General features: G+C 27.6%; 1 protein-coding gene across 1 annotated transcript in view; it reads right to left on the reverse strand.

Annotated features, from left to right (window-relative positions):
• Positions 1-17989, reverse strand: part of LOC123291116 — a 40661-nt gene that overhangs the window by 1822 nt on the left and 20850 nt on the right. The window contains exon 3 of the mRNA XM_044871577.1: positions 1709-1888. Coding sequence (XP_044727512.1) covers positions 1709-1888 — 180 coding nt within the window. The remainder of the gene's footprint in view (positions 1-1708; positions 1889-17989) is intronic.

The raw sequence follows: 17989 nt of genomic DNA on the forward strand, positions 1-17989 counted from the left end.
TTTAATGTACCCTTTAAAGTTAAGGAGTACACTTTTGACTTCTTTTTCGTTTAAAATTAAACATAAAACCGTTTTATAAGTAATTATTTTGACTTGTTTTGGTTTTTTACACCTTTTTTCAAAATTATGAGTATTGTTTTTAAATGTTTTTACATAATATATTGGTATTAAAGAAGATAACATTAACATTACCATATAAAATAACGGTTAAATTGATTTCAGTAATATTTTATTGGATTAATAAAATATTACGTAAAAAATAAGAAAGTTATTGATTTACAAGTAGCATTACTAAAGGCACATTGATATTAAAAAATTATTTAAATTTTAAAACAAGATTAATATTGAACATATTAATATTAACATACATAATGGGGCAGAGAACTCTAAAAAGAGAATTTAATAAAAAAACACTGTAAAACAAAACAAAAACATTTTTTACCAATTAAACTACATAAAAAAGTATTTAAAAAATTATATAAATTGTATTTTTAAGTAAATTTAATCAAACAACTTTTGAAATTTTCTTGTGAGTTTACCTAAAAAGAAGAGTCTCAAAAAATTGTTCATGGAAAAACTACAACTAGCAGTTGAAGCCTTGAACACCTGGAACTGACAATGAACAATGAAATTCTACGCAATGTGATGAATTTGGTCTGGAAAAATGTGTACGCTTAAGGTGATTGAAAACCTACAGTATTGTAAAAAAGTTTTGGTTTATTCGACGGTACATACATATAAACCAAATACATGCTTTGTAGTCAAGTAATGAATTATTTTTAACTTACAGTACTACGCAACTACAAAAACATATAATATATTGTGTGCAAGTGATGCTTATAAATTTGATACTATAGATAGCGCTCTTCGATCATCAATACTCTAACTATAGTCGTCTCTGTTCATCAAATGATGGATCTTCGATGAACTCATAATTAAATTAAAATTTGGTTTTTAAATCATCGACAACCTTATATTTTTATGGTATTATTATAAACTAAAAGATTGTTTAAATATTTTAGACAGTTATTTATCATACTCTCTAGATTTTTTGATATAGAAATATCCAATTGAAAAGGATAACCTGTATGATTCATCATTTTTCAGTTAACTTCTTAACGATAATATAATAATAATAATAAGTCCGATGACCTAAGAATTTTTGTGATTTTTGGAAACTTTGTTAATCAAAAAAAGGATTTATAAAGTTTTATCGAAATCCCTAGTATTATTCAATCCTTATATATATCCTTAAATGGACGTCATTTTACTGAAGTTTCTCAGGTACATTTAGTTAATTTTCTTGAATGCTGTTGCTTAAGAATGCTCTTGATTTAACAATTTAAGTTGTTAAGAATACAATTTGCTTAATTTACTTAAAAATACAATTTTATTGCTTTTTTATGGTGCATTTTATAAAGGTCAACAAATTAAAAAAATTGAGTTTTGTTTTGTTAAAAAACATTTTCGAAATCGCATACTCATCTGGCCCATCCTGTATAATCTAACGAAAAAAATTTGTAGATTTGATTTGAAGCTATTGTTACTAAAAATTTTTGTTGAACTTTTTAATGAATATAAGTTATAGAGCGAAACAAATTGAGTGGGAAAATATATATAGCCATCTCATCTCTTTATACTTCAATTTTTAGAATTAGTTCAAGTAAAATTGTTTTTATTTCATAATTATTATTAATTTTATACTCACTTTGTTGGATTAATTTAAATATCATATTATTTTCTTCTTGTGTTTCTAATGATACTAAATCCATACAGTATTCACGGCAAATATTACGTCCATCTAACCAATCAACACGTCTGTTAGCTAATGCAGGTACATGTCCACTATAGAAATAATTGTGACCATTATAAAAGAATTCCTTTGGTCCTGAAACAATAAATTATTCAATTAGTATATAAATTCATTAAATTAACAATTTATTTAACTAAAGAAACAAAATAGCCATTATTCAATAGTTACGAAATCGAAAATTTAAATTTGAAAATTTGGGAAAAATCGCTATAGAAAATTAATAAAAAGCATTAACTTTTAAGTCTTTAAGTTTAAATTTAACAGGACTGATTAAATCAACGAAACATCATCTGGGTCATTTAAAATTTGGTCATAAAAAAAACACAGACAGTCCTGGTAAATAAAATTTGCATACGTTTAATCGATTAAGCTCAACAGTATCTCGATCATTTTACTGACACCTTATTGATCTTAAAGAAAAAAATAACATATATATGGGGTGCCTGTGTTACGTCTTTTTTTAGCGAGTACTCAGTAAATTAACTGAGTGCTCACCTCAGGTAAACGCAGTTTCATTCATAGAGAAAGATACCAAAGAGCTGTAAAGCTGCCGCCAAGACGGGTGGTCGCAGTAGAGAGAGACTGAGATAGATAAAGACAAATAAAGTAGGAGCATATAGCAGTTTTCGTCTCTCTTATACGTCTCTTTCTACATTTCTCTCTGCGGACAAGAATTCAGTAATAGCGTTTCCTTTGTCTACACAGCTTTATGGTATTATATCTATGGTTTTATTTTATTGACAAATTTACCGTTAAAGATCAATGATTACACACACATGTCACCATAAAGAAGACCCGTTGACACAATCATAGAGAATATTAAAAACATTCCATTGAAATAATGGTTAATGTCATGTGTTTTTGTAGCTCCATATGTCATTAAATTTTAATTCTACTGAGTCGTGCTATCGATAGAGAATTTACTACTCTATACGTTGATGCTGCTCATTTTTTCGCAAATTTTAATTTTTTGCCTTTTTGATAGTTTCTTTCTACAACCGGGCCAAACCCTCGCGGCAAAGTCCTATTGTGAGGAAATCGACGAAATGTACCGAAAATTACATCAGCAGCAGCCGGCACTGGTCAACTGAAGAGGTGCGCCCGTTTCACAAAACACCGCCCAAAACTCGCCTCTACCTCACCTTCCATACTTTTCAGGCCTCTCGCCAACCGTCTACCATCTTTTCATCGAGTCCCGAGCACTCAATTTTTATGCCGGCGGAATTAATCGACTTGTGTTACGTTGGCAAAAGTGCATTGATTGAAATGGCGCTTATCGGCTTATTTCGATTAAATTGAATAAGTATTCATTGAAATATTACAGTTTAAAGTAGACTCATAAAAATGGACAAAACATTTGAAACAACCTAATATTTGAAGTGTGTGTGTGTGTGTGTGTGTGTGTGTGTGTGTGTGTGTGTGTGTGTGTGTGTGTGTGTGTGTGTGTGTGTGTGTGTGTGTGTGTGTGTGTGTGTGTGTGTGTGTGTGTGTGTGTGTGTGTATGTAAACCTCTCATAACTTTTGAACGGCTTGTCCGATTTGATCGCGGTTGGTGCCATTCGAAAGGGCTTCGAACCAATAGATTTCGAGAAATCTCAAAAAAGCAAAAATCATTTTTTAAGTGGTTTTTTTTTAATAACTTTTAAACGGCTGTATCGATCAATTCCAAAAACTAATCAGCTCTCAACACCAGTCCGGTCAAAATCGGTTGATTCGTTCGTGAGTTATCGTTGACGAAAGAAAACCCAAAAAAGCGTTTTTTCGGAATAACCTCAAAATTTTTTGTTCTATCAATTGAAACTTACAGAGTCTTCATGAAGCTTCAAAAACTGCGTCGAATGTCACCAACCGCGTGAAAATCGGTTTATTCATTCTAAAGTTATCGCGATTTGAAAATTTAAAAAATAGTGTTTAATCAAACGTCTATGAAATTTTTGAGCTAGAAGCTCAAAAGCATCGAACATCTTCATTTTTGTTATTAAAAATTTTTACACGTTATGAGTCAATACTTGCGGGAATGCGGGAAGTTACAGGGATGACCTGCAGGGTCAACCGTTTTCCAAATTATTTTTTTTGTAATTAGATAAAAAGTGAAAAATGTTTTTAAAGTAGTCCAACTCTTTGAGCAAGTACGGTAAATGCTCATTCTTTTTGTGGTAGATGATAGTTCAAAGTATTTTGATCACAATAAACATAGTTTTTTAATTTTCTGTACAAAAATTAATCGGTGATTGAGCTTCAAAAAGTTTTCATCATGGTGAAAATTTATCACAGATTCTGTTTATGCAAGAAAAATTTTATCTTGCTGCACTTTCCAAAAAGAAAACATAAATAAACATTTTATTTATTATATTTTTACATCATACAAATTGCCTAGTTGATTAGTTGACTAGTCACGTGACGGCCGAACTACTATTTAAATAAAAAGTGAAAAATGTTTTTAATTAAATATAGTGAACGTGATGTTAAATAATTTTTTGTTTGTTATAATAAAAGTTAACAGTACCAATACTAACAACAATAATAATAATAATATTATTTTGATTTTTTTTTTTTTTAATTTTATTTAAAAAAATAATATTATTCAAGTTAGTTTGAATGAATAAATAAATAATTGGGGTCATCATATTACAGTAATACTACATAGATATACGTACATGTATGTATTTATAAATGATATGGCAGAATGATTCTTTAAATGAAATCTCTCATCATTATTATATTGACTGTAAATACTAAATATCTGTTTGTTTTATAAAATATGATGTAATTCTACCTTTTTAACTTTAATATGTATGTGTTGTATTCATTCAAATGTGAAATATTTTATATTATATTTTTTTTTTATATAATCATCTTTATTTTATTGAATTGGATTGCATCGATATATTTATTTATTAATAAAACAAAACTAAAATTAGATTAGAATATAGGTTAACTACTAGGCAGGCAACTTGATAAATTACTGCCTTTATTATTACAAGTACTCTGTCTCTATTGGGAATACAGTAGAATCTCGATAACTTAAACCTCGGTAACATAAAAACCTCTGTTACTTCAAAAAATACTATGTTCCCTTCCCATCAGAGCCCAAAACCTCTATAACTTATGATACGCAACCTCTATAACTTAAATAAATAATCTCTGTATAGGCCCTCAGTAACTAAATAGAAACATGTACATACCTCTATATCAACTAGGGTACATAGAAACATGTACATACCTCTATATTAACCTTTACCTAACATAGACACTTGATAACTTAAAACCTCTATAACTTAAAATATTTTGTGTTTCCCTTGGACTTTAACTTATCGAGATTCTACTGTATCATTTTGGTATACAAAAAATTCAGGATTAAAATAGAACTACGATAACAGGCCTAAACTGGGTTTCAGTTTCATCTTTTATAAAACCATAGTAATTTATAGTTATACTTTTCAAATGTATGAATAAACTTAGTTGTTATTTATAGTCCACTTTTTGAGCGGTCAAGTTAATCCATAGTCTATTTCCGCTTTTTTAAAATTTGAACTTTTTCATGACTGGTATATATAGCTTGACGTCATCAGTGGTTTTTCCTATAAAGGGAGCTTATCATTATTATTTAATACACGTAGGTAATGCAAATTGCCTACATTCAAAAACAAGTGAAAATTACCAAATTGATTCAGGTAATTGTTAAAATAGCCTGTATAAACACTATTGGTAAGTGTTTGCATTATTTTTAATAAAAAAGAAAGGTTTAAATTACCAACTCCTAATGGCGGGCTTTTGCCGACATTTGTTTTATTTTTCGAAAGACTTTACTAGTTGAAGCCACCAATGTTTGGTCCTAATTTGCTCCCCCACCGGACAACAATGATATTTACAAAAAAAAAGTTGTTTATTTTTTATAACAAACATTTTTTTACATTTCATTTGTTATATCTCTTACGGTTTACAAGATGGGTCATACGGGTCAAAGACCCAATTGACCTATGTTGCTTATTTACGGACTATACCTCACTGCTGCCGTACTCAGCACGCTCTAAAAATTTCACCATAACATCTCTTTTTGTTATTGAGTTATCGTAATCACGGAAGGACAGACAACCGGAAATGGACTAATTAGGTGATTTTATGAACGCCTATACCAAAATTTTGTTCGTTTCATTAATATTTCTAAACGTTACAAACTAAGGAGCTAAAATTAGTATATTTGATTTATATTTGCTATATACATTATACAGAGTATAAAAATAACACAAATGATACATATTTTTTAATTAATTTTATTAGGTATGATCAATTCGCAAAAATTAGTTTTTTCAAAAGAGAAATTTCTATTATATGCAAAAACAGAACAAAATTATGAAATTAAACATGTTTCTAAACCATATTCGTAGTCATAGACCTAAACATTAGCGTCAGAAACATCACATTACCTACTCGAATTCGTACCTGTACTATACTCATACAAACTTTAAATCAGATGCAGACTACCGTGGTTATACTCTCTTTAAATTTTAAATATTTGACAACGATAAGCGCAGTTATGTCGTTATTGGATTTTAAAAGTAAATAAAAAAATGAATTTAAAAACTCGCGATATAAATATTGTTTTGTTCCTAAATGAAGAAATGCAAGTTTTATTAATTTAGTGTATTCTCATAAAAAAATGGTTAGAATCTTATTAACGCTACTGTAAAAACAATTTTTACGTGAGTAATTACCACTTTTTTTTTTTTAAATAAACCCTTGAGAATAAAATCTTTGAGAAACTATCCAAAATTCAAAATCTGAAATAATAAATATAAAAATAATTAAAATATATATTTAATTATTTAAATACAAAGTCAACCGAAAAAACTTCGACGAGCATTTTTTATTTGAAACAAGCTACGTGAACCTTGGAAGTAACTGACAGTCCACATATTTCGTTGCCTGTCTAAATAAAAACGGATTCCACTAATAGAATGAACTATATTAATTTTAAATAAATTCGTAGTATCATAGAGAATTACAAAATAATATTAGAATATTCTTTATGATTATTTTAATTTTTTTAAATACTTTCAAATATAGTACGTCTAAGCAGTAAAACAGCTTAATTTTAATAAATTAACTGAATATAGTTAATTAATTAGATAATAAATTACTATAATTAATAATGCATCTTAAATTACTATAATTAATAATACATCCTAAACTACTCTACTATTAATATTTTAATAAAAACTAGTTTGAAAAATTACAACATTTGCATAATTTTAATGGTTCTCTAAAAAAAAGTTAATATTAAAAAAAATTACGTGATGATCTAAGAAACATAACCCTTTAATAGCAACGTGAAGCACGATACTAAGTCCTTACGATGGTATACTACTATTAATAAGAATTATTTACAATTCCATAAATAGGATATGCAATGCCAAAGGGTTAATAAAATCTTCAAATAATGAAAAGATGCTATTTTATTTAAAAAAATATTTTTTCTGTCAATCATATTATAAATGGCAATGAACTAGACCTTGAAAAAATTTGAAATTTCTACACTATACTGATGATACACGTATGTCTCCTATAATTATTTAAAAAACAACTTTCAAATAATTTTGAATATTTTCAATTCATATTATGATCAAGTGACATTTTGTAATACAAGTTATTTATTATTTAAACAAAAAATTTCGTCATATATCTTCCGGGTTAGTTAAATTATTACATAAATTTGACCTTTTTTTATCAGACAAATTTTATCAATACCTCTGTTCGCAAGGGAGAGCCTCCTCAATCTCCGTGATGGTCTTTGGCTTTAGATTCGTTTCACAGAAAAAATCATTACATGAAAAAAACAAAAAACCGCATCTTACTAGCTTGAGAAAAGGAAAGGCGCAGTTAGTGTTAAGGATGTTTTTCCTATTTTCAAGGGGTTGTGATGTAGGAAGTGGCATTTTTCGAACTATTCTGTTAATTTAACTTATTTCCGGTCGATTGAAAAATCCCAATTTTCTAGCATTCATCAACAGAAAAACGTAGTTTCCGATGATTTTTTTCATTATCCTGAGAGTTGCAATGATAAAGTAGAAGTTTTCCCGCAGGTTCTTCTACCACTTCAGGTAAAGATCGGTGAAAGATTCTCACTGCACGGTCAAAAAAGTGAAGTTGGTTTTTGAAAATCTTTAGAATCACACAAGATATGAACGTTTAAAATTACTATAACTAAACGAGGAGGAAGATATAGGTTAGTGACGTCAGTGTCCAATATCACGATAGAGATACATATAAAATACATATAAAACTTTCTTTTGCTGAAAGAAGATGATCAATCAATCTTTGAATGCTTAAAACTTCTTCGTTTTTTAATCAATTTTAATTTCACTTTCAAATTTTGTCATGGTATCAAGTCTAGTTGTACATTTTATGCGTAATATGACAAATTCGACATCAGCCAACTATTATAATTGAATAACATTTAAATAGTGTTTTTGGATAAATTTATCGTAAAATTAGAAATTTAACTTCTTTTTCAAGCAAATTAGCTTACAAAAACAGTTTAATAAATCTTTATAAATATTAATTTATGTAATAACACAAAAATATTTGGATTAATTTAATACCGCCTATACAAAAAAAGACTAAATAAAAGTAACCTGATTTTTTATGTAAATTCGTGGGAGAAATTCAATATGAAGATGTTTGCATATTAATATAAATATTTGGTGACATTTTTATTTCATTAATATATTAAAATATTAATATTTTTATTAGATTAGATCTAGATAAATATTACTTAATTGTCAATATTATATGCTTTAATACTCTAATTTATGTGAACAAGCAATAATTTACACATTATTTAAATTATATTTAATTAATGGATATTTTTCAATTAAGTGCCATTTAAAATATGTTTTAAAAAAAATCAATATTCAATAATTTTTTGATCAATAAAATTATGATTTTTATGCTCCCACGTTCATTACAGTTAAAGTATTTTGAAAGTTTTCTATCCAAAAATTAAATTTTCTTTCGAAGTTTTAACAGATTTCTACGTTTTAAGGTCCCTGAACATTTTTTTCTCTAGTAGCTCAGTTGGTTAAGGCGTAAAAAATTCCGTTTGTGGTATGCTTAGGATAGCATACAAAAATTAATTTAATTAATAGTTATGATGGGCTGGTGTAATGCATTGTATATGCATGAAGGAGGTGCACCCAACCGCTGAAAATAATTGAGGAGTTGATAAATGAAATTATCAGCGAAAAAGGTAGTAAAACACATATATGATCTCACAATGGGCTTTATAGCCTAAGTGTGTCCATTGTGGACAGCCAATATAACCTAACCTAACCTATATACCCAGTTTTTTTAAATTTCAAAACAAAAGTTTTGTGAGTTTTTCTTAAATTTTTCAAAGGGATAATCCTCAAAAAAATTGCAAAAAAAAAGAGAAAATTTTGTTGTTGTGATTTTTATAAACAAACATTTCCTGAAGTAATTTTGACCCAAAAAATTCAAAAATCGAGTCCGTTTTATTTGATGTTTGATCGAATAGTTTTTGAGACATCGACTAAAATTATATCTGACGGATTTCTTCAGCCATTTCTATCTCAAAATCGGATTTATAATTTTTTTTCAAAATTATTTCATTTAAAAAAATTATTTGATTTTTTTATTCACTGATTTGGCCTCTTTACACTGCCCTCTTGAAAAAACTTCGCATATTCGATTTTCATAAAATTTTTTTTGGGTTTGGTTGCTAATTTGGTGAATCAAACTTTCAATAGTAAGATTTGTTTAAATGTTAAAAAAATAAAAGCAGTTATTAGTACTTAGGGCAAGATATATAATAGACAAAATAGCGAACTATATTACCGACATAGTCTAAGTAAGCTAATATTTTTATTGATTAGATAACTAAACATACCCATACCCATATATTAAACGATCAATAAATTATAATTTTCCATTAAGACATTATTATGTAAACTTATACAAATATTTATTAAACATTTAAAAGTGATTGCTTGCCGACTTTCTTGTTTTATAAATCAATAAATATGCCATTGGCCTAGGCTTAGGCTACTTTGTCAATTATTAAATTGCTTGTCTAACGAAGGCTATTCAGATCGAGATTGACCCACGGGTCAAACGCTTAAAACTGAATAGTTTTTGAAATAAAGCACTTTAGCATACCGTATTGCTATCCATGAATTTTTTCGCGCATATCTTAAATAAAATATGAAATACCGTAAACGATGTATCATATATTTTTGGCAGTGAATTACTTTATAACTTGGCAATATAAGACGAAAATTAAGAATAAAATTTTTCCATATCTGGCGTAATTTTCAAAATATTGAAAATTTTCTTTAATTATTCAGCTTTCGATATTTTGAAATCCAAGGCTGATATCGAAAAATTTATCATGAAGTTATAATAAAATTCATCGTCGAGGTTGAAAATTTTTCTTTTCTAAGCCATTGCTAATATGTTTACTTTCTACTTAAAAGTTTGTTTTCATTCGTTCCAAAGTGAAAATTATCAACAACTTTCAAAATATGTCGTTTTTGAGATTTATCCAATGACAAATATTTGACCGAGTTAACTGTTAAAATACCCTGTATAGAAAGTAAATAATAAATTAGAAGAGTTTATAAACCAACACATTATGTTTTCGAAACTTTTCGAAAGTATTTTCTATGACTTTTTTTTTTGTTTTTCGAGAATGTTTCACTAGATCACTATTTGAAATTTCCAGCCCCCTATCTTTTATAGTTTGAGAAAAATAGACAGTAAAATTTTGTCCTAATTTGCGCCCTCACGGATGTGACGTTTAATAAAAATGTTGTTTATTTTTTTATAAGGAACATTTTTAACATGTAAACTTTTGTTCTATCTATAACGGTTTACAAGATGGGTCCTTGCCAAAACCACACTAACCCTTGTTGCTCATTTTCGAACTCAAACTCACTTATTACGTCCTGAGCATGTATACAAATTTCAGTTTTTCGTAATTGTGTTGACAGACAGACGGACAGACAAACAAGCAATCGGAAATGGACTCTTTGGGTGATTTTATGACCACCTATATCAAAATTTTGTTCGTAACATCAATATTTTTAAACGTTACAAACTTGGGACTGAACTAAGTATACCTTGATATATATTACAATATATATGTAACATATATCAAGGTATACCAAGTTTAGTCCCAAGTTTGTAACGTTTAAAAATATTGATGCCACTTTGTATATCAAGGTATAAAACTGAAAAACATTTTACCGTAGTGGCTATAGCGACTCACATTATTTCTGCATTAAATTTATCATAACTTATCGGGAAAACATTTTAACCCACCATTAACTGTAATTTTTTTTAAATGTTCAAATTAATTGTTTTTATTAATTGCAAACAGATGAACATCTCAACAATAAATTTAATCGCTGCACTATCAAAAGTGAATCAATTGAACCTTGACACCAAAAAAGTAACTAAACATTATATTACATTACATACAGATAGGTGTGAGTACTCATGTATTCAACAGAGTGTAGTGTGCTTACTTATTTAGCAGTTATAAATATCTTAAATGTAATTAAAATAATTTAATGTTATTAAAGAAAGTGAATCTTAAAGATATTTAATCATTATACCATTAAATAATTATAAAAAAATAACCGCAAAACCAATTTTTTTTTTTGTATGAGGTTGATTCTTTAGTTCTTATAGTCCCTACTTAATTGGTTTTCTTAAAAAGTATAAAGACTTGCACGAGTTGTAGGAAACTTAGTACTGGACAATTTAGCAAAAAAGATAAACATCTAAGATATACATGAGAACTATAACTCTAATAAATGAAGACCGTAATCCCAAGAACATGCGTCATTGAAAATACTATAAATATTTCAAGATAATAAACTATAAACAAGTGAAATTTTCAAATTTTAAAAAACAACCGATAAAATTTTTGGGTACTGAACCCTTAACACACGCTTAAAACGTTTTTAAGAACAGTCTCCATTAAATAACCTTTATCCCTAGAGCCTTTTCCAAACTGAAAGAATTTTGAGTATCATCGCCTATTTTTTAGTTACTCCGGGTACGAAGCACTGCACTCGCACTTGAAACATAGCTAAGAACTCCCCATTAAATTACCTTTCAAACGAAACGATGCTACAGACAGACACACGAATAGACAGACATACACACATAGCGGTCAAACTTATAACACACCTTTTTTGGTTCGGGGACTTAGAAAGTGTCGGTCGGTTAGTCAGAGTTCTGTCTTGTCCTCATCCGCTGAACGCGCAATAAAGAACATAATTCCAAAAATTAAAAATAAGTAGTTCATTTTGCTTACTCTATTTCCAAAATACTATTATTTATAGAAACTAATTTCTTTGCAAACATAATATTTCAATACTATTTAATTGTACTCGCTCCCTGCTCGACACAAAAATTAAAATACTCTTAAGGTGCAGATAGTTAGATTTGTTCCGAAAAGAATACTTTCAGAAAGTATAAAAAAAAATTAGACTTAAAAATTGTGGAAGGACTATGTTGATATCATTAACACAGGTCGTTTTTGTATTTATATCATAAATGAGTGTTACATGTTCTTTGATTGCCGATTTTTTAACAATTTCGTCATTTATGGAATATACTAGGGTACTAAAAGTTTGGAGCAAGCAAGGAATCTTTTTAAGTTAAAGTAAGCCGACAAAGAAATCTCCATGTTTGGAATTAGATTTTTCAAACTTTAATTTTTTATTTAATATTAGCTATCCGATCCGGTTTTACACTACTATTCATATAAACCTTCCGGAAAAAATTATCCACATGATGGTGAAAACCGTTTCAAAATCTATTACGTGGCTTAGAAGATGTTAGCGGATAAACAAAAGGATAGACTTGGGCGGCATCCTTTTATACTATGTATAGAAAACTTTAAAACACTCTTTTACATTTTCTAAACTTTCTGTTAGCTCTTTTTCGAATTATATTATTGTTTGGGTTAATTTGTTACAATAATGATTATTTTGTTCTTAGAATTGGGTATTTTAACAAAATTTCAATCTGTTTCACTTCGTACAAAGTATAATTAAAGATGTGCTGTTTTATGTCTGAAATTTAAAATTTTGAAAAATTTCACATTTTTAGTCAATTCAAATGGTACAGTTCACCTACAAACTTTGGCTGACAATACGGCTACATTCCTAACTATCAATAATTTAGTTTCTCAACGCCAAGAAATAATGGAATGGCTTTTCGATATGAATGCGCTAAAATTTTATTTAGTAAAATAAACTAATAAAATTGGTAGGACATTCGAATTTGCTAATGTCTCTTTTAAAACAAGAATTTTATATCAAACTGTCAAATCACCTTAAACAAAGTTGCTTTTTAAGTTGACTACCAAAGCAAAGAATACAATGTTTTGAGACACCCTGTTTATAAAATAGCTAATTACTTAATTATTTAACTATTTTGTGATAATCTTTTGTGGTAATTTAAAGAAAACGGTATTTATTGTGTTTTAAAATTAAAAATAAAATCTTTTTATAAATAAATTGTGATTATCATTAATTAAATTAATTATTTCTAAAACTAATTGGTTTTTATTTTATTCAAGGTGAACATTGTTTTTGTTAAAAAAATGTCAAGTTTGTAAAAAACTTTCTAGAAATGATATAATCATTCTAGTAATAATGAATTTTTGTAAATAAAAATAATTTTTAATTTACTTTCAATTAGCTTGATCTGATACGGGTCAATTAATTTCATATTATATAATTCACTAGTTGTAGGTAACAGATCGTAAGCCCGATCGTGATATCGTGATTGAAGCAAAATTTCTATGATTCCTTTCATCGCCCATTAGGAGAATTACTAGAGATATGTTTTTAAAAAAAAAAAAGCTTTAAATGTGCCTTGAGACTCAATTTTATGTAGATTCAACAAATTTTTTTACCATTTTTGTGTTTTTTATTTTATAAGTCATTGACAACATATATCGTAGATTTAAAGGGCAATATGTATGCAACTGTCTGGATGTATGAAATGCTGAAAAATCGTTTCAGAAAATCAAAAAATTGCTTTCGATTTCACAACGCCTTCGCCTTCTTCAATATTAAAATTTCATTTTTTTTTTTAATTTTATTTTAACTTGTGATATTTATGAGTTCAATGGACAGATTACATTGACTCCAATATTACAAAATCGTATTTTTAAACAATCATTTTAAAAATTATGTAGAATTAATTTATTTTTTGTTTTTAGGATACTTTTTTTTTTAATTTGCATGAGAAAATTATTATTTTAAAATGATTCTCTCAACTGTTAAGATCGTTTTTTTTTTTTAAAGAAGAGTATTTATGTTATTTATAAATGTTGTCACGATTGAGAAAGTTTTTATACTAAGAAGTTACCCACAGGTGGATCGCTAGATGGATATGGTATCATCTTTATTTCTATTACATAAATATATTACTAACTACTATTTTATTCACAGTAAAACTACTCTATAAATTCTTAAATATATTATTTAAATAATAAAAAAATGAGTACATAGTTCATAAGTTTTGTTCACTCTATTTCTAAAGTAACGTTATTTCTAAAAACCGATTAGAGCATATTTTATCTTCGCAAACATACTAATTTGCTCCAAAGGGTAAGCTTACTTAGTGTAAACCTTTGTTTAATCTTTTAATTTCGAATGAGTATTGAAGAATGAACAGTTTGAGAAAATTTATAAAAATTTTGTTTCCGGCGTTTCCACCATATTTCTGCTTTACTTTTTTAATTCTATAGTATAGATAAAGAGTTTAATCGAAACAAAAAGTGTTGTTTTTCAGGAGACGGGCTTTTATATCCTAGCCTAACGGTGATGAAATGGCGTAAATTTGAAATACAATCTCAAAGCACAGGCGCGAATCTAGAGGTAAATGAGAGGAAGAGTCAGAGACTGAAGACAAGGATTTAGTGCTTGACATTTTTTTTTGGTCTTCGTAAAGCCACATTGGCGTACATCGACTGCTTATATGTTTAGATGTAGTAGTTAAAGGAATTCTCATCTCATATTTTTTATTGCTAATTATTGAACTTTCAAGAACTTGGAAGTTCAGAAGTAAGAAATAAGGCGTTTGCGTATCCCAAATTTGTTCTGCTATTTGAGATCCCCATTAGAATTATTTTTTATAGAAAATAGTTTTTGTATTCCGGCTTATAACAGGTATAAAAAGTGATGCAATTCTATGAATTGAAAAAAGCTAATTTGGATAAATTGATTTGATTTGATTTACAGCGTTTTCAAAATCGCACACGTGTATACTCCAGCTTATATAAGCAAGGTAAAGCGAAAAGTATTGAGTTGAAAATAACAACAAACTTTTATGCAATAATTTGCAGTGTTTTTAAAATAACAATTAAGTATTATCACATGATGGGCGATGGTTAACAACTAGTTTTTATTTTTTTTCATAAATAAAATTGATTTTATTTTCTGTGAATCTATAGAAGATTTTGCAATCAATTTTTAATAAACAGAAGATAAATACCATTTTTTTTATTATATAATACCAATGTGCGAGTATAACGTTTGTTACAGCTAGGGTTGCCAACATTCTGTATAATCTAGTATTCTACCTATTTTTATTATGAATTCAAATTTTACATTTTTATCTAGTTTTTGTATACTTTAAGTACAAGTCCCCCATACATGATACTTGAATAGCTTTTAGCGTTTTCAATCCCAACATATTATACCACTTAATATTATATTATATCAATATCAATATCAATAAATAGCATAAAGCAAAGTCGCTTCAATCTGCCTCTCCCTAATCCCCATGTATGCTTAGATCTTTAAAACTACGCAACGAATTTTGATGTGGTTTTTTCTAATAGAGTGATCCAAGAGGAAGATTTTTATGTATTATACATGCCAGGTAGAGTAAGGGGTTGAAATAGGGTTTGAAAGGGATGTGCTTCAAAAACTTAAAAAGTTGTGCATCGATTAAGCGAGGTTTATGAGACAATTCGATACATTCAAGACTAGACCGCAGGGCCTCAAATTAAATCAAATTAAAAAAAAATACAAAGTATAGCACAGGAGTGTGCGTTTAAAATGAAATCCTGTCAATTTTTCCAAAATATCTAAAACATTTCAGAATATGCATTACTGAAGAAAATTAATTTCGTTTTTAGGCAAATTTTAAGTAAATTTAGTTAATTTAGTAAATATAGTATAGTTCCTTAGTAAGTTTTAGGTAAACTAAGATGAAATCTGTTTAACCGTTGACATTTTTCTTCTTGAGTCTTAAAGTTTGTGACCATATGCCGGAGCATTCCCAGCAAGATTTCAAACACTTAATGTCAAATTCGATCATTCGATGCTCCAATATTGTTTTGATCAACCGCTTTCAGAACTTAAGCACAATGCTTAGTAAACATCCTCATTGGGAAAATGCGCACACTTATTTGCCCTACTCTGTACGTTTTTTTAAAAAGATATTATATTTTTTTACAAAAAAAAGTTGGCAACCCTAGTTATAACTATGCTATTCGATATATTTATTAATATTATGAAATGACCTTTTTAAAAAGTGATAATTACTTTACCATAAGGCATTATAACATACTACACTACAAACTAGCTATTCAATAATATATATAATAATACACTACAAACTGCAAAAAGTCATATGAATTGCCTTTAACTATATTATTTGAGTTGGTATTTTTTTTTTAATTATGAGAATCTTTTCATCATTTCAATCATTGTCAAAAAATAGTTTAACAATGATTGATAAATAGATACTTTCCTTTGATAAAAATCTTAAACAAGTTTCTAAGAAAATTAATCTATATAAGAATATTTGCGATTAATGCGTTCATTTTGATTGATGCACACCTCAATGAAATCGTACTTTGTTTTTAACATATCGAAATTTAAACATGAAAATTAAGAAAAAGATCCTTTAGAATTAGAAAAAATATCTCAATCGAATTTATTTTTCGAAAATGTGTTTTAAATTCATAGTCAAGGTGCTCAAAACTAAAAAAGATGTTGATTTTTTCAAAATTTCGATGATAAAAAAAGAAAAAACATTAATAGCGAAGACAAAAATCGTGAAATGGAGCTTCTTTTTAGTACATTTTGTAATAATTTTAGGTTCAGTTTAAATATCAATATCTCTTTAAAATAATATATGTAAATGTATTTGCGAGAATAATCTATAAATGAACTGCCCCACGCTTCCATCATAAATTTGCTAAATTGTTTCTAAAATTCTATATTATTTAAAATTTTTATTGTTGGCTTTTTTTCTAAAATTCTATATTAATTAAATTATTCTGTCTGTGTATCTCAAACAAATGAACTTAAACTGGGCGATTCTCAGCTATGTCAAATGAAATTTAAGCCTTTTTAAGAAAATAATTATATAATAATTGATATATTTCTAAATAATATCAATATATTTTTACCTAATATGAGGAAAGTTCAATAAAATTGAAATTATTATAATAAACTAATATTTACATTTACGCGTCTTATATCTTAAAATAAAAACAAATTTTCGAAAAATTAAAATAAAAAACAAATTTTCGATAATTTGAAACGAAAGTTTGCTATTGATTAATTATTACCTCTGCAAATATAAAATATAAAGATACTACGCTTAGATGATTATTTATAGCAAAACTTATTTTCCTAAGATATTTTCAGCATGGTATTTGTAGTTTCTTTGCTAAACCTATGGTAAAATTTTTTTTATTAAATTTAAGAACATAATGGGGCTTACTATTAAATCCTAAAGTATCATAATTTTGACCGTTTAAAACTCGAGATGCACATTCCCAATTTTGACCAAATTACGTCATAATTAATATCTCGAAAACAAAAATTAATATCTATAATTTTTTTTAAATTTATTCTAAAAACATTTGTTTCACCTCTCTTCCTTTTTTTCAATTCTATCGAGAAAATTTTTTAATATCGTAAAAAATAACTGAAAAGACAGTGAGTTTTACATATTTCATCAGAGACTCAGAACATTATTCTGAATCTATAAAAAAAAAAACCATATTTCCCACAAGTCTTTATTGCTTTGTTTATAAAAATGAGCCATAAGTGCACTCATGCTGAAGATACCTTAAGTTTTTATTGCTTTGCTTATAAAAATTTGAAT

This window comes from Chrysoperla carnea, chromosome 1 (assembly GCF_905475395.1).
Source record: "Chrysoperla carnea chromosome 1, inChrCarn1.1, whole genome shotgun sequence".
In the NCBI taxonomy this organism is placed as follows: domain Eukaryota; kingdom Metazoa; phylum Arthropoda; class Insecta; order Neuroptera; family Chrysopidae; genus Chrysoperla; species Chrysoperla carnea.